The 18,146-nt window shown below is 44.1% G+C and overlaps 1 protein-coding gene across 1 annotated transcript in view; it reads left to right on the top strand.

Annotated features, from left to right (window-relative positions):
- Positions 1-332: 332 nt before the first annotated feature.
- The window catches only part of LOC109890657 (aryl hydrocarbon receptor), an 85,027-nt gene continuing 67,213 nt past the window's right edge, over positions 333-18,146 (top strand). The window contains exons 1-2 of the mRNA XM_031824500.1: positions 333-757; positions 9,658-9,845. Of these exons, the coding sequence (XP_031680360.1) occupies positions 699-757; positions 9,658-9,845 (247 nt within the window). The 5' untranslated portion in view covers positions 333-698. The remainder of the gene's footprint in view (positions 758-9,657; positions 9,846-18,146) is intronic.

Below are 18,146 nucleotides of genomic sequence, written 5' to 3'. Positions count from 1 at the left end.
CCTCAAAACATGAGTACAACTATCATTTTGATACGATGGATGCTAGGTCCTTGCAGCCATAGCTCTGTGCCTCTGCCTATGAATTTCAGAGTGGATACATTCCTCTAGCCCCGTCCCTCGCATGTTTACCGAAACAGTGGCGGGGTCGCGCTCTCTCTCTCTCTCTCTCTCTCTCGCTCTCTCTCTTCTGTGTTACATTTCCTGAAAGCGCTTTGCACCAATAGCGAGTAGCCCCACTATACCTGCTGCGTGAGCTGCGGCGAACCAGCGCTCTGGATTGGTTCGAGTAGCAGAAAACGCAGCCATTACTTTCGCCCAACTAGAGGAGTGTACAGTATGTTAATGCATTAGGAATGACAGCTTAAAAAAAAAAAGGACGGACCGACGGACGGACGGACTGCCGGAGTCAAATTTATTCGGATCACGCAAGCCATTTGTAGCTGCTGTGCAGTTTGAAAGGTTTCCCTAAACTTTTATATCAAAAAACAGTTTTGGATTGGTCAACCAAGAGGAATAGTTTCTGTTCATATTTGGAGCGTCGACGTATGAGACGTTCTGTACATCGGCGGACTCCTTGTGGATATTTACATTATACAGAGCTGTATCTAGTCGTGGGTCTTCGAAAACGACCTGCAAGAATAAGAGGGACACGTATAGGATAGTCTTATTCTATAGACTTTCTTAGGGAGAGATACATCATGTTGGGGAGTACGGCGCAGTACGCAGCTAAGAAACGGAAGAAGCCTGTTCAGAAAATGTAAGCAGTTCTGAATATAATTTTCAAGTTAAAACATACGGCTACTTTGTGTAAAAGGAATGGTTACATTATCTTACAGGTCAACCAATGCTACTAATACAGGTTCTAACGATACAAAACAATAAACGAAATGTTTAATTTGAAGTTTATTCTACTATTATGTGAATATTAGACTTTGTGTAGCCTATCGTGTGGCACTTATTTTCACTATAGGCTATGGGTTCGGAGCTTCACTAAATCAAGTTACGCAAATAAGACCGATGTGCATGTTCACCACATTTTGTCATAATTTTATGGGTGAATGCATGACGGCATTTTTACGATACACACATTGCTTGACTTGTTATCTATCAATCTATAATTGATCATATTATATGAATAATATGCATATTATGATACTGGTTTTGTGTTTAAGTTGTGCGTAAAGTTGGTATAGCTCTGGGTATCTGCAGTGATTCTGCAGATGCAACGATACCAAACTGATTTAGCCTGCTGTCTCGTTCCGAAACCATCTTCATTTGATTTTTTTATCTATACAATGTGTATTTAAGTTCTCAGTATTTTCCACAGCAACCTATTGTAAATGCTTCCTCAAGTCTTTAGGGTTAGCTTAAGATTTCATTTTGGTGTGTAGTTATGGTCTGGCATGGAAATGGGAGTCTTGCATTAGTCATAATCAAGTTGAAAATTGGAAATTGGGCCGAAATTTTTTTCAATCATATTTTCGTTTATCTGACTTTCATTTATCTGCATGTCCAGCCCTTATATTTACATAAACAGTTGCATTCATGAGATGTCAATAAAAAGATAAGTTCCATCTAAGCACAAACCTGATAAAAAAAAAGAATTTATTTGAATGCTGTAAGTACATCAATTGTTTACTCACTTGAGAAAAAAAAATCCAACTTGTCAGTGACAACTGTGTTTAGTTTGGAGTTTGTGTCAGCAACTACGTGAGCATACAGTGTTATAGACACATGTCCAGGGATTTCCAATGATCTTCTATACTGGAGAACCCCTTACCTTTTAATGACCCTTGTGTGGCTTGTACGCATCATAGAGCAAAAAAACATGTGCGTGTTTGTGAGAGTCTTAGCGTTTCATAGAAAGCTTTTAATAGTTTGTAGCTCAAACCATTCGGACTCTACAGACATTTTGGTATAAACGACCCGCCCCCGGGCCCCTTCAGGTTCCGCCCTTGTCTCACAAACACCGCTCTAGTTCACCCCCCCCCCCCCCCTCCTAATCAAACAGAGTAATGGTTGGTATTTACGGATGCAGAAGATATAGACGATTCCAATAGTACAGGAAGACTAGCTCAGACACACAATGTTTAAGTCCGAAACTCGCCTCAAGGAGTTAATAAGTACGAGTAATGACTTTATTATTACCTACTTATAACCTTACGACCTGATTAGCAACAGCAAGTATTTTGCTCCACTTCTTTAAAAAAAGCATTTTCTTCCTCCAATCTCCACACTTTCTATATCAGCCCTGTATGGAAACGTTCTCTTTTCATTGCTCTCTCCCTCTATCAGATTTCCAGAAGGTTGGAACAATGGCACAGGGTAACTTGTTGGCCTTTTAAAAAGAGACGATTGATGGTATAACATTACCTACAGCAGGAGACAGTGTCTGCAGTTCTATAATGTCCAATAGAGTGAGCTTTTTTCTACCTCCACAATGATATCATTGTGTGGCTGCTGTGTTGCAGACCAGGCGTAGGCTGCCTCTCAAATGGCACTCTATTCCGTATATAGTGCACTACTTTTGACCAGGACTCATAGGGCTCTCTGGTCAAATGTAGTGCACTATATACGGAATAGGATGTCGTTTGGGACGCATCGCTAGTGTTTTAGTAGATATTGCTTTGAGTATCATACTCAGTCAGCCACTCTTACTAGGTCACTGACTTTTAGTTGGTGAGTTTTCCACTAGGAAAAATCCCTTTTAGAACATAATGACTCTTTGTCATTCCTTTGTGAATCAAATGAGAGTGATCCAACAATTCAGCAAACATTTCACATTATCTAAGAGACTTATAGACAGACAAACAGATAGGCAGGCAGGCATGGAAACAGACACACAAAGACAGACAGACAGACAGACAGACAGACAGACAGACAGACAGACAGACAGACAGACAGACAGACAGACAGACAGACAGACAGACAGACAGACAGACAGACAGACAGACAGACAGACAGACAGACAGACAGACAGACAGACAGACAGACAGACAGACAGACAGACAGACAGACAGACAGACAGACAGACAGACAGACAGACAGACAGACAGACAGACAGACAGACAGACAGACAGACAGACAGACAGACAGACAGACAGACAGACAGACAGACAGACAGACAGACAGACAGACAGACAGACAGACAGACAGACAGACAGACAGACAGACAGACAGACAGACAGACAGACAGACAGACAGACAGACAGACAGACAGACAGACAGACAGACAGACAGACAGACAGACAGACAGACAGACAGACAGACAGACAGACAGACAGACAGACAGACAGACAGACAGACAGACAGACAGACAGACAGACAGACAGACAGACAGACAGACAGACAGACAGACAGACAGACAGACAGACAGACAGACAGACAGACAGACAGACAGACAGACAGACAGACAGACAGACAGACAGACAGACAGACAGACAGACAGACAGACAGACAGACAGACAGACAGACAGACAGACAGACAGACAGACAGACAGACAGACAGACAGACAGACAGACAGACAGACAGACAGACAGACAGACAGACAGACAGACAGACAGACAGACAGACAGACAGACAGACAGACAGACAGACAGACAGACAGACAGACAGACAGACAGACAGACAGACAGACAGACAGACAGACAGACAGACAGACAGACAGACAGACAGACAGACAGACAGACAGACAGACAGACAGACAGACAGACAGACAGACAGACAGACAGACAGACAGACAGACAGACAGACAGACAGACAGACAGACAGACAGACAGACAGACAGACAGACAGACAGACAGACAGACAGACAGACAGACAGACAGACACACACACACACACACACACACACACACAGACAGACATGTTAGACCCTGAATCTCCAGTCCACACCAGACCCTCGGCCACCTCTCCTCTCCTGGCCTGCCACTTGTCAGTGACGTCACATGGCTACGTTAACTGTAACAGACCTCACCAGAAGCTCATTACGGGAACACTTGACCCAATGAGCCAGAAGTGACTCGTGCTATTTTTGGCAGCAAGTTTGTCAATGGATGAATATGACTTTGATGGTGATGACCATGGAGGGGGGCATGCATTCGCATTCCCACATTTTAAAGTTTTACTTTAAGGGACCCTTATTCCCCATCCACCTGTGTGGCTTCTACCTTCACCATTCCTTCACAGACAGTGTCCTGACTGTTTGGAAAGAATGTTAGACAGTATTTTCCTTGTCTTTTTTTCTTCTTCCCCTAAACAATTATGAAAGAATGTTAGACAGTTTTGATGTACTCGTTATTTTCGACATAGAACCTAATCTTATTCAGGGGTTGTTGTTACACTGACTCAGACAAAGTACCTTTGTTTGGGTGTCTGGGAAAGCAGTCTTGCAATAAGATGGTAAAGCTCTGCCAAGATAGATAATACTACACATCCATTGTTTTAAGAATTGGACCTACAGTATGAGTAATGGCGAGTTGGGCAAGACGAACGCTGCAGGTTGAGCCATCTGAGTTTAACTCCAGTCTTGTTTTGTTGAGGTGGACCAGAGACAGATCGAGTTCTACTGGAGGTTATCAGGGTGGGAATGACCTTACCAGAGCCGGGCTCAAATAGCGTTTGTGCACTTTCAAATATGTTAGCTTCCCTTGGTTGAGCTTGCCTGGCGCAAAAGAACCAATAGAATAGGCCCAAAAGGGAGAAAAAAAACGACCCATCTGGCACCCCATACAAGTCAAATGTTGAAAGTATTTGACGGGAACAAATACTATTTGAATCCAGGCCTGGGCCCCGGTGTTTCCAAACGTGCACAGGCCTCTCGTGTCATGTGTCGGTTACAACACTCAAAATCAGATTACCCAGATCTGGTTACTCTATCGCGCCTCCTCTGTTCAGCCATCAGGTTGACCTTTGGAAGACTGGCCTGTTTTCTATTTTGGTTCAGATCTAGGCCGTCTGGTTTGAACTGTTTATGGAAAGGTTGGCCATTTTAATGATGTGAGCCAAAATGCTACAATAAGCTAGCACTTATGTTATTATAAATACATAAGTATGTAAACATCACCGTGTGGTCCTTGCAGTGATTAAGAATACACTACTGTAACATTGAACTACGTGCAACCCGTATCAAAACATGCTAAATGTCACTTGGAATTTGTCATTAACTTGTGATAACACCTGTGCTACAACAAAGAAGGTTACCTCCGTCTGCGTGAGGAATCCAAGATGGAGTCCAACTGACGGCGGACGGACAGAGACGGTCTGAATGAAGGGCCTATTGTCCCCATGGCCAGTCTCTGGTGTCGTCACTTTCCCTTGTTTTCGAGGATTGTGTAATTTGGTTCCAAACCTCTGGCTTGAGTTACTGTTGAAATTCCTTCGGGTAAGCCCTTGGTGGTGAAAATACAGCGTCGGGTTACAACAGACCTCCATTTGACAACAATGGCTTGGTTTCTCAAGACAAGGTTCTCCCGAACATTGAACCAGGAAATTCTGAAGTGGGAGAGGTTGTTGGTTTTAAGGATTGGTAAGAGTGGACAATGACACACTGTGTTAACAACATTATCATCATCTATGTCTATGACTATTCATTTATAATACATTTTTCATTTTTTCTTATATGTCTATGACAGTTCATTTTCAAGAAAATATTTCACTTAGTTTTTCTTGGAATAGATGATTATGATGTACAGTATACTTGACACACAACGCTAATATTGCCTTGCTTATCAAATGCCTAAAACAACTCTGATAATCTCTTGGACTTAAGGCCTTTTGTGTAACGGCGTTCTTCATTTGTTGAAAGAGAGGACCGAAATGCAGCGTGGTGGTTACTCATGTCTTTAATGAAACGAATGACGATACATGAAATAACTTATAAATACAAAAACAACAAACGGAACGTGAAACCTAATTACAGCCTATCTGGTGAAACTACACAGAGACAGGAACAATCACCCACGAAAGACAAAGCGAACTCAGGCTACCTAAATACGGTTCCCAATCAGAGGCAACGAGAAGCACCTGACTGCTGATTGAGAACCGCCTCAGGCAGCCAAGCCTATACAACACCCCTAATCAGCCGCGATCCCAAATACTACAAACCCCAATACGAAACACAACACACAAACCCATGTCACACCCTGGCCTGAACAAATAATTAAAGAAAACACAAAATACTAAGACCAAGGCGTGACATTTTGTAGTTAGTTGAACATTATAATGGATTAATTATGCTATTTGACAGTTTACAAAGAGAGTTAAGTACGTTTCTAGGAACATGCCAGAGAGTATAGTAGCTGTGACCCAAAGGTGCTTGGTGAGACTTACTCTAAGACAAACACCTGGGACACAGTGGCCTGTATTTGTGAGGAGTCAGGATGATGTCATACTGCACCAATGACCTGGTTCTTTACTTGAAGTTGAGAATCACATCTGTTTAAGCTACTCTTCAACTATCTCTGTTTGTATCTGAAATGACACCGTATTCCTTATAGTTCACTACTTTTGATGCTATAGGGCTGGGATGTCAAACAAATGTACCACGCGGGGGCGCATTCGATCTTCACCGAGGTCCGGAGGGCCGCAGTTCAAATGTAACTTTTCATTAAAATTTTTAACTTGTCCCTCTATCTATCGCTTTCTGGAATGTTCGATGCTTATTGACTGTCAAGCTTCATTTCGATGACTGTTAGCTAGCTGGGCAGAGTGAAGAGACTATACTGTATATACTGAGCAAAAACATAAACGCAACATATAATGTGTTGGTCCCATGTTTCATGAGCTGAAATTAATGATCCCAGAAATTGTCCATATGCACAAAAAGCACAAATTTGTTTATATCCCTGTTGGTGAGGATTTCTCCTTTGCCAAGATAATCCATCCACCTGACAAGTGTGGCATATCAAGAAGCTGATTCAACAACATGATCATTACACAGGTGCACCTTGTTGCAGGGGACAATAAAAGGCCACTTAAATGTGCAGTTTTGTCACACAACACCACAATGCCACAAATGTCTCAAGTTTTGAGGGAGCGTGCAGTTGGCATGCTGACTACAGGAATGTTCACCAAAGCTGTTAACAGATCATTTAATGTTAATTTCTCGAACATAAGTCGCCTCCAACGTTTTTTTAAATTTGGCAGTATATCCAAATGGCCTTACAACCGCAGACCACATGTAATCACGCCAACGCCGAACCTCCATATCCGGCTTCTTCACCTGCAGGATCGTCTGAGACCAGACACCAGGACAGCTGATGAAACTGAGGAGTATTTATGTCTGTAATAAAGCCCTTTTGTGGGAAAAAAAAAATATGATTGGCTGCGCTCCTGTCCAGTCATGTGAAATCCATAGATTAGGGCCTAATTTATTTATTTAAATTGACTGATTTCCTTTTCTGAACTGTAGCTCAGTAAAATCGTCAAAGTTGTTGCATGTTGCATTTATATTTTTGTTCAGTATATAGAGTTGAAGTCGGAAGTTTACATACACCTTAGCCAAATACATTTAAACTCAGTTTTTCACAATTCCTGACATTTAATCCCAGTACAAATTCCCTGTCTTAGGTCAGTTAGGATCAGCACTTTATTTTAAGAATGTGAAGTGTCAGAATAATAGTAGAGAGAATGATTTATTTCAGCTTTTATTTCTTTCATCACATTCCCAGTGGGTCAGACGTTTACAAACACTCAATTGGTATTTGGTAGCACTGCCTTTAAATTGTTTAACTTGGGTCAAACGTTCTGGGAAACCTTCCACAAGCTTCCCACAATTAGTTGGGTGAATTTTGTCCCATTCCTCCTGACAGAGCTGGTGTAACTGAGTCAGGTTTGTAGGCTTCCTTGCTCACACACGTTTTTTCAGTTCTTCCCACAAATTTTCTCTAGGATTGGGGGTAGGGCTTTGTGATGGCCACTCCAATACCTTGGCTTTGTTGTCCTTAAGCCATCTTGCCACAACTTTGGAAGTATGCTTGGGGTCATTGTCCATTTGGATGACCCATTTGCGACCAAGCTTTAACTGATGTCTTGAGATTTTGCTTCAACATATCCAGAATGATTTTCCTTCCTCATGCTGCCATGTATTTTGTGAAGTGCACCAATCCCTCCTGCAGTAAATCACCCCCACAACATGATGTTGCCACCCCCATGCTTCACGGTTTGGATGGTGTTCTCCGGCTTGCAAGCCTCCCCCTTTTTTTCTCCAAACATAACGATGGTAATTATGGCCAAACAGTTCTATTTTTGTTTCATCAGACCAGTTGCAAACCGAAGCCTGACTTTTATAGGGTGGTTTTGGAACAGTGGCTTCTTCCTTGCTAAGCGGCCTTTCAGGTTATGTCGATATTGGACTTGTTTTACTGTGGATATAGATACTTTTGTACCTGTTTCCTCCAGCATCTTCACAGGGTCCTTTGCTGTTGTTCTGGGATTGATTTGCACATTTTGCACCGAAGTATGTTCATCTCTAGGAGACAGAACACGTCTCCTTGTATGATGGCTGCGTGGTCCTAGTGTTTATACTTGCGTACTATTGTTTGTACAGATGAACGTGGTACCTTCAGGCATTTGGAAATTTCTCCCAAGGATGAACCAGACTTGAAGAGGTCTACAATTTCTTTTCTGAGGTCTTGGCTTATTTCTTTAGATTTTTCCATAATGTCAAGCATAGAGGCACTGAGTTTGAAGGTAGGCCTTGAAATACATCCACAGGTACACCTCTAATTGACTCAAATTATGTCAATTAGCCTATCAGAAGCTTCTAAAGCCATGACATCATTTTCTGGAATTTTCCAAGCTGTTTAAAGACACAGTCAACTTCTGACCCACTTGAATTGTGATACAGTGAATTAAATGCGAAATAATCTGTCTGTTAACAATTGTTGGAAAAATTACTTGTGTCATGCACAAAGTAGACGTCCTAACCGACTTGCCAAACTATGTTTGTTGACAATACAATTGGAGTTGCTGAAAATGAGTTTGACTGACTCCAGCCTAAGTGTATGTAAACTTCCAACTTCAACAGTATATTTCTTTACTCAAAATGCCCTTTGGCCTTGAGTTTGACACGTGCTATAGGGAAAAGGGGGCCATTTTGCACGTTTGCAGACTTGACAACTCTAAAAGACAATTGTTCTTGGAGGTTTTTGGGTGTGGATCACATTTAATTTCCCTACGTATGATTTTTAACAGCCTGAGAATCTTCTTTAGCGCCAGAATTCACTTCAACACCAACCCAACAGTGGACCGGGGAATACCCTAACCCGATTAGCACACAGCTAAAATCATAGAGTAGATCCAACCTCATTAAGGACTAAATTGATCAGGCATTTTCACATTACAATCAAATGAAATTGGATTCCATGTAAGACATGCACTACTATTCCATTCTCTTCTTGACCAAAATATTTCTTACAAGGTGGTTTCATCATCACCAGAGAAACCAGGCTGTGTAGCAGAGACCGGGGCTGCTTGTCACACTTGTCGTGTGTAATTCTCAGCACCAGTCTGTCTTAGCAGACTCTTTTCAACAATAATAGAAAGACAAAGGTTTTGGGTTGAAACGGGGACCATAAAAAACCCTGCATCAATTTCAACCCCCCCCCCCCCCCACCATCATCGAACGTTAACTTATTTTCCTCTCTTTTTTTCAGTCCTAAACCCCCTCCTACAGATGGCATCAAGTCGAACCCGTCAAAGCGCCACAGGGACCGGCTGAACGGAGAGCTGGACAAGTTGACCGGGCTGTTGCCGTTCTCAGAGGACGTGCGTGCGAGGCTGGACAAGCTGTCTGTGCTCCGGCTCAGTGTGGGATACCTCAAGGTCAAGAGCTTCTTCAACGGTGAGTGTCCCACACTCTGACTCATAGATAAACCAACAACGTTGGCCGCCTCATAGGTCACATCGTGGCTAGCTCTTACGGCAGAGGTGAAGACTGTTAGATTGAGATGTAGTTTTTGGTTTGAGGCTTCTTTTTCTCCCTTCTATTCGCCTCGCTTCTCAACTCTGACTACTTGTCTTCCACTCGCTGTCTCTTTCTGCATCTCTCTCTCTCTCTCTCTCTCTCTCTCTCCTCTATTTCTCTCAGAAAACGGTCCATATCTGTGTTGCCGTGGTAATTGCACTTTGAGTCTGAGGCCGAGTGTTGAGTAGAGGACAGACAGAAATATGGTACCGCAGAGTGTCACATGGCCAGACGCAAGCTTCCTTTTCCTGTCGAGCGGCAACACATGTTGTAAATATCATCACACACCCCCGTCCCCCACCGCCTGGCCCCTCTTAACTTTCCGGCCCCTCTTAACTCTCAAAACAGCAGAGATGTTAGCTAGCATTGCACACACACGCCCACGCACACACATACACACACCAGGCAGGATTGACTGTCCTGCTAATGTTTCTGCCCCACACAACGTTTCCTCACATTGTTCCCGCTCTGTCCAAAATAGCACCAATTTGAAGCAGACTGCAGCTTCGTCGCAAGCCAGGCCATGACGGGAGCTAACAGACACTCCGAAAGAACAGACCACTTTTATTTTTAGTCTGGGGCATCCACCGACATAGTTGTTAGCTATAAACACTCTGCAACAACAACAAAGACAAGTCAGACAAGGTCCTTTGCATATTGTATGTTTTGGACATAACTTCCTTGGCAACCAAAGGTGTTAATTGTAATGAATGGAGACATGCGTTTATTGAGTCACTAAGTAAACGTTGCCAGGGCGATGGCCATACATAGTGTGAGTAGTCATGAGCTGCAAGCCCCAAAGCGGTTAGGAGATCCCGTTTTGTTTCCATCCTTTTTTTGACACCACAACAACACACACAACAGCAAGAGCAGCAGCAGAGCCTCCCTCCCTCTCTCTCTCTCTCTCTCTCTCTCTCTCACTCACTCCCCCCCCCTCTCTCTCTCTCTCTCTGCCCCTCTCTCTCTGTCCCCCCCTCTCACCCCCTCTCTCTCTCTCTCTCTCTCTCTCTCTCTCTCTCTCTCTCTCTCTCTCTGCCCCTCTCTCTCTGTCCCCCCTCTCACCCCCCCCTCTCTCTCTCTGCCCCTCTCTCTCTCTCTCTCCCTCTCTCCCTCCCTCTCTCTCTCTCTCTCTCTCTCTCTCTCTCTCTCTCTCCCTCCCTCTCTCTCTCTCTCTCTCTCTCTCTCTCTCTCTCTCTCTCTCTCTCTCTCTCTCTCTCTCACTCCCCCCTCCTCTCTCTCTCTCTCTCTCTCTCTCTCTCTCCCCCCCTCTCTCTCTATCCCCCCTCTCTCTTTCTCTTATGGAGCAACAGAGAGGGTCAGAAGGACATAGAGGGTGTGTGGAGGGAGTTGGAAGTCAGGCCTTGAACTCCACCCACACTCTACTTCCTGTGCAACCCCTTACCCTTCTTTCCTTCTTCTGTTCCCTCCTGTACTCCTTCCTCATCGGCCTGTGTGAAGTTCACAAACTCCCCCTCCTCAAACAAATGCAACAGGATCCAAGTAGAATGGTGTACTGTGCTTGCACGGCATGGTCCGGAAATTGATTGTCATATACAGTATATTAGCATTTTTACATTATTAGTTGCTATTAAAGATACTAGGACTAGTTCAACTCTACTTAAAGTGGGCTTTATATATTTTATACACACATTTTCTCAATTATGTAATTTTGGTTAACCTCAAACATGCTGTGGCGGTCAACTCCTCTTGCCCGCTTTTAATTTCGGACCATAAAACGCTTTGGTCACGCCTGAGCTATGTAGATGTATGGAGAGCTCAGAGTGGGTTGACGTGGCTGGATGCTTGGCTCAGGAGAAAGAGACCTCTGTACTCTGAGGTTCCAAGCTTGCTTGCCCCTCGCCTCAATCATAGACCACTAAAGGACGACGGGAAGGAGGCCCGGCCTCGGGCCGTAAGGCGTGGCGGTTGATGAGAAAAACCCTAGGGTTGGGTCCCACGCCTCCCACGCGGTGCTCCACATAAGGAGCACATTGTGCCTTCCCCATGATCGTCAACCTACTGGCCCACCAGACCCCAGTTTGCTTTCTCTCCCTGTCTGCTGAAAGTACTGTGTTTTAATCCCCCCTGGGTGTCGGCTCTCTGCCCCACTGCTACATAATATATCTGTCGTCTGACCAATTTGGTTATCTTTAGTGTGTGACCTCAGTTCAGAGTGGAAGTGTCAATCAACCATTTCCACACTTGATATCTCTCAAGTATCTTCTGATTGGGAACGAATCAGAAGGTGCATGACCTCACTAAACCTCACTAATAGTTGCAATATTATTCCCGTATGAACAAAGTCTACACATGGGGAATGGCAGTGAAGGTTAATAGATTTGTGTGGCTGAGCTCACCATGCATTCACTACTGCAATATGAACAGTGGTCTTTCAAGGCCTTCTTCGTACCACGTGGTTCCTATCTCTGTGTTGGACTTGGCCGACACTGTGAAGTAAGTGAGTGTCAGCGAGTGTCAGTGGTAGTGTGGGAACGGAGGTTTGACACTGTACGACTCTGAACTGGGGTCAGTGAAGTTGAAAGATCACCACCCTGAATCCATGTGACTCTGCGGTGAGACAACAGACAGACTCTGTAGCAGTGGGACCCATGCGGAGTGCAGAAACCCGAGGGAGATAAACACTGTGTGTGTGTGTGTGTGTGTGTGTGTGTGTGTGTGTGTGTGTGTGTGTGTGTGTGTGTGTGTGTGTGTGTGTGTGTGTGTGTGTGTGTGTGTGTGTGTGTGTGTGCGTGCGCGTGTTTGTGTGCGTGTCCGTGTCCTTGTGTTACTGTCAGCAGACAGGGAGAAGGCATCCAAATATCTAGTCGGATCTTTGGTTCCTAACAGTCGTCTGCATTGATGAAGATCAACATTTCATCCAGAAAATAACTCAGAGACCGTCCTGATTGTCGACTAAAAAATATACTGAAGCACCGCTTTACCTTCATCAGTCACGATAGGCTTGTGTGAAGCTCCATCGGTCAACCACCCCACAACACCCACGCACACAACGCACACATCCATCTTTCCACCTCCTCCCTGTCTCTGCTTAGCACTGGTCTTTGTCTCTGTGAAGCCTGTTTATCGCCTCTGGGATCTGAGGCTGCCTGCCTGCTGGGCGCGGAGGGCTGGAGGGGCAGGTCTGGGGAGGGGAGCTCTGGAACATTGCTGGCTGGCTGCACAACCACAACACGAGGGACTGCTGTCGGAGTCCGCTGTGTTTGCCTAGTGACGGATCCGACGTCTAGATTATTGGTAGGCCTAACCCCTGTCACGTTCTAGCTCTACATATCAGAGCAGTGTTCAAAGAAACGATGAATAGGCCGTGTCCCATTAGAACTGAAATATACCTGTCGTGTCGTCTTCATGTTCCTGTGGAGCATAGTACTAACACTACTGACATGTCAGATTCAACTCATAATGAAGAGCCTGATCATTTTGTATTTCAGTTGAATTTGTGTTGGTGCTGGGCTTGAACAAAAGCCTGCACACCTTGGGGGTTTCCAAGGAAACAGGATTGAAGAACACTCCTCCATTATGTACACCTCCCAACTTTATCTCCACTAGTGATGCCGTTACCCCCCCCCCCCCCACCCCCTTCCATGGCTTTCCCAGATGTTTTTCCAGCGTTGGGATTTTTCTTTGGGGAATAGGGAGGAGTGCAGGTCGGGTTGCTAGCATGCCCCAACAGACGCAGGCTGTAAAACATGATAAACAAGCTACTGAGACAGTCACCTTTGACCCCTTCCATGCTAACCAATCTCACATTCTCCTGGGGTCATGGTAAGGTTATACTGAGGTTGTAATAAGGTTGGACTATGGCAACTGTGCTTCATTTCACTTCCTGTGTGACATATATTTGGTCTTATTTGTTATTATTCCGAACAGAAATCTTCTTTGAATGGATCTCTTTCAGTTGCTCTTGTTTGTTACGAAGTGTTGACAGAGTGAGACTTGAGTGTTGTGGGTGTTACTGTTGGTGACATAGATACAACACAGGGTTGGATTCAACATTAGTGCATGTGCAGGTCAAACAAAACGTAGAGTGACAGGGCTGCCATTTTGCTGAGAAACCAAATGCTTCCGCTGAGACGAAACACGCACTAAACGCTTAATCCTAAAACCAAACAGAACATCATTGACCAATGTTTGGATAATACAGCTTTTATTAATCAGTACAGAGAGAAATCATGGCACAGATTCAGTATTCACATAGTTACGTCACAGACCCAGGTTAGAGAAATATGTGTTTACATGTTCATACACTCAAATGACCGTAATGCACGTGTCGTCTCAACATTGACCTTGTATCCCTGTCACGGCGGTCATTGGAAGGCGACCAAAGTGTGGTGAGCGTACATTTCTCTTTTTACTTCAAATGTCTCCCAACAAAACAAGAAACGAACCACAACCGTGAAGCTTACAGGGCTATAGTGCCACTAGCAAAGATCACTATCATACTTAGGGGCTACCTGAGTATGATTCCCAATCAGAGACAACGATAGACAGCTGTCCCTGATTGAGAAACACACCCGGCCAACACATAGAAACACAAATCATAGAAATAAAGGACATAGAATGCCCACCCAAATCACACCCTGACCAAACCAAAAGTGACATAAAAAAGGCTCTCTAAGGTCAATCCCTTTGTTGATTTTGAAGTCATCCAGTCATAAATAGCTGCCTGAAGGGTGGATGCAATTTGTAAAGTGCATGATCACACACCAGATCAATTTGCATTGTTGTTACCATTCTTATAGTCTGTCTATGTGACACCATTGTAACTACAGTGAGTAAGTGGGGTTAGTGAACGGGATGGTGTCTGGACATGTTCAGCTGGGTAATGTTTGACATTGTAGACACATTGACACACACACACACACACACAAATACAAACACTGCTCCAGGACATAACATGATAAAATGGAGGGAGAAGAAGTCACAGAGACAGAGAGGAATGTCCCCTGTCACCATTAGCAGTGACCTCTAACCCCTGTCCTCCCAGAACAATCTCACATGCTCTGGCAGGCTCAAGGTTTTGACATGTTGTTGTTGACTACCTAGACACCAGGGTTTCCCAAACTCAGTCCTGGGCCCAAAACATGCTCCCATGGGGGGTGCCTGTTTGAGAGGGATAACCTGTTTGAGAGGGATAACAGTCACTGCTAGTCTAACTATATTACCGAATGAGACCCCAGTCTTAGGACTGACAGTGTGTTTTGGTGAGTCTTTGTGCTGAGTTTTACCTTAGATGACTAGTACTGTCTCTGTCACTCCCTCCTACCTCTCTCTTTCTCATTCATTTTCTCACCCTTTTTCCTTCCACTCACCCCCGTGACCCGTTCTTTACTGAGCAAAGTATGAGAAGCAGACCAATACGTGAAGCATTATAGTGGGATTTATTTAACCGATTCAGGCAACAGTAAGATGCACCATTCTTTTTCAGGTGAGCAAATATCAAAGCTGTTGTGTGAATCACACTAGCATAGTGGTTTCTGAGCCTCTAATGTCACAACCTGACTAAAACAGTCACTCTGTCACAGTTGAAGTCGTTTTATTTTTTTATTTTTTTAAAGGACCAGACTAGTCAACATTAGTCCTTTCACTATGACACATAGTTATAGTAGCGTAGAAATGACACCGGGGGCACTGCAATAAGAATAACAACAATGGTGATTATTTAACCACAGTGATATTACCGACTTCCACCCACTTAACACAACGACGTCAAGACCGGCTTGTGATTTACAGATCAGTGCACACTGAGGAAACCAAACAAAACAAGACATAAAAGCCCAACTTTAACGACGTGCTCCTTTCCTTCTATTTTTCTCTACTATAGCCGTTTTCTTTTCTCCGTTTTCTTCACTTCCGTTTTCTTGGGGCTCGGTGGGTCTTTAAGCGGGTGCTCGGGCGTGTTCCTACTTGAGCGGCTAGCCGCTTGCTGCTGTGTTTTGACTGGGGTTGTGCTTCAGAGGGCAAGCCAATAGTCGTGGCCCTGTGCTAGCTGAGAGGGCTAAGACGGAGTCCTGCGTTGGGTGGGTTGGGTGGACCTGGAAAAATCGAGCTTTTTTTAAACAATTTTAAGTTCCAACTTATTGAGCAGCGCCCTCTCTGTAATGGCTATCAAACACAAGGCCAAACAGTTGGTACATGTACAATATCTGTGTCTGGTTAGCGTGAGCTCCTCTACTTTCCAGATGGTTTCAAGGTCCTGTGTTTGAGTTATGATCATGTTACATTGCAGGCAAAGTGCTAAGACTGAGGAATCTGCCACATGCCTACTAAACCGTATCACAAGCCCAGCAGATTCCTCCAGTTATACCAACTGCTAGCTAGCACTGAAACACTAGCCCTGCACTGTATTTGAACTAAAATATCACTGGGGTCTCTACCCATATTTGGGATTGGATTTGACAAGAAATGTCTATCTTAAAATGCCCCCAAAAAAGAGTTATGCACTCTGGGGCATTGATTGCTACAATCTCCACATATTATTTTTTGGAGTAAAAGGTGGTCAGATTTAAGTAAGGGAAGAGATACTGTTAGGGTTAAGGTGTGCATTGAACCAATCATAGAGGTTGAGTGGTTCGTACAACCAATCACAGGATGACCACAGGGGTCATAAGGTCAGACAGGGGTCAGCAGCAGTCGAGTAAGGCTGTCTCAATCAGGCCAGGTTAATGGTCACCATGCAGGACAGATTGAGACGGGCCCTAATGACCTACAGCTTCCAATCTCATGTTCCTCGTAGAGCTCAAGCCCTTTTCGTGTGTGTGTGTGTGTGTGTGTGTGTGTGTGTGTGTGTGTGTGTGTGTGTGTGTGTGTGTGTGTGTGTGTGTGTGTGTGTGTGTGTGTGTGTGTGTGTGTGTGTGTGTGTGTGTGTGCGTGCGTGCGTGTGTGTGCGTGTGTGAGAGAGTGGAATTTCCTTTTTTTCCACTTAAGAAATGACTGTTAGAACCAGCTCTGATCAAAAGTAGTGCACTGTGTAGGGAATAGGGTGCCATTGTGGACACGTTAGAATGAATGACTCCAGCCAAAACAAATATTGATGTTCTGCCTCCCTCTGAAACAAACTGCTTCTTTTTTTCCTATCAACAATGGAGAAGCCGTATAAATATCTCTCTATGGAAGAATACAATGGATAGAAAACAAATAGGACCAGGAAAATCAATGCTTGGAGAAGACAATGTCCAAGTTGCTATTGTAATTTCAAAAGTAAGTAAAAGAAGAAGGGTCTTTCGTAATAGCTCCCACACTAGTTGAAAAACAGTCGTCAGTTGAGAGTGAAAGTCGAAAGGGGTTCTCATGGAGCGAGCCATGATGAGACGACAGAGACGAATGAATGTCCCCAAAGAGACTTGTAGATCTACTCCTGTTTCGTTCTGTAGACCTACTCCTATTTCTTTCTGTAGACCTACTCCTTATCATTTCTGTTGGTCCTACTCCTGTTTCTTTCTGTTGGTCCTACTCCTGTTTCTTTCTGTTGGTCCTACTCCTGTTATCTCTCTCTTGGTCCTACTCCTGTTTCTTTCTGTTGGTCCTACTCCTGTTTCTTTCTGTTGGTCCTACTCCTGTTATCTCTCTCTTGGTCCTACTCCTGTTTCTTTCTGTAGGTCCTACTCATGTTTCTTTCTGTAGGTCCTACTCATGTTTCTGTAGATCTACTCCTGTTTCTTTGTGTAGACCTACTCCTGTTTCTTTCTGTAGAACTACTCCTGTTTTTTTCTGAAGACCTACTCATGTTTCTTTCTGTATGCCTACTCCTATTTCTTTCTGTAGACCTACTCCTGTTTCTTTCTGTAGACCTACTCTATTTCTTTCTGTAGGCCTACTCATGTTTTTTTCGGTAGGTCCTACTCCTGTTTCTTTCTGTAGGCCTACTCCTGTTTCTTTCTGTAGACCTACTCCTGTTTCTTTCTGTAGTCCTACTCCTGTTTCTTTCTGTAGGCCTACTCCTGTTTCTTTCTGTAGGCCTACTCCTGTTTCTTTCTGTAGGCCTACTCCTGTTTCTTTCTGTAGACCTACTCCTGTTTCTTTCTGTAGACCTACTCCTGTTTCTTTCTGTAGGCCTACTCCTGTTTCTTTCTGTAGACATACTCATGTTTCTGTAGTCCTACTCATGTTTCTTTTTGTAAGCCTACTCCTGTTTCTTTCTGTAGGTCTACTCCTGTTTAT

The sequence above is a fragment of the Oncorhynchus kisutch genome, linkage group LG5 (genome assembly GCF_002021735.2).
Source record: "Oncorhynchus kisutch isolate 150728-3 linkage group LG5, Okis_V2, whole genome shotgun sequence".
In the NCBI taxonomy this organism is placed as follows: Eukaryota; Metazoa; Chordata; class Actinopteri; order Salmoniformes; family Salmonidae; genus Oncorhynchus; species Oncorhynchus kisutch.
This window is presented reverse-complemented; position numbering and strand designations above follow the sequence as displayed.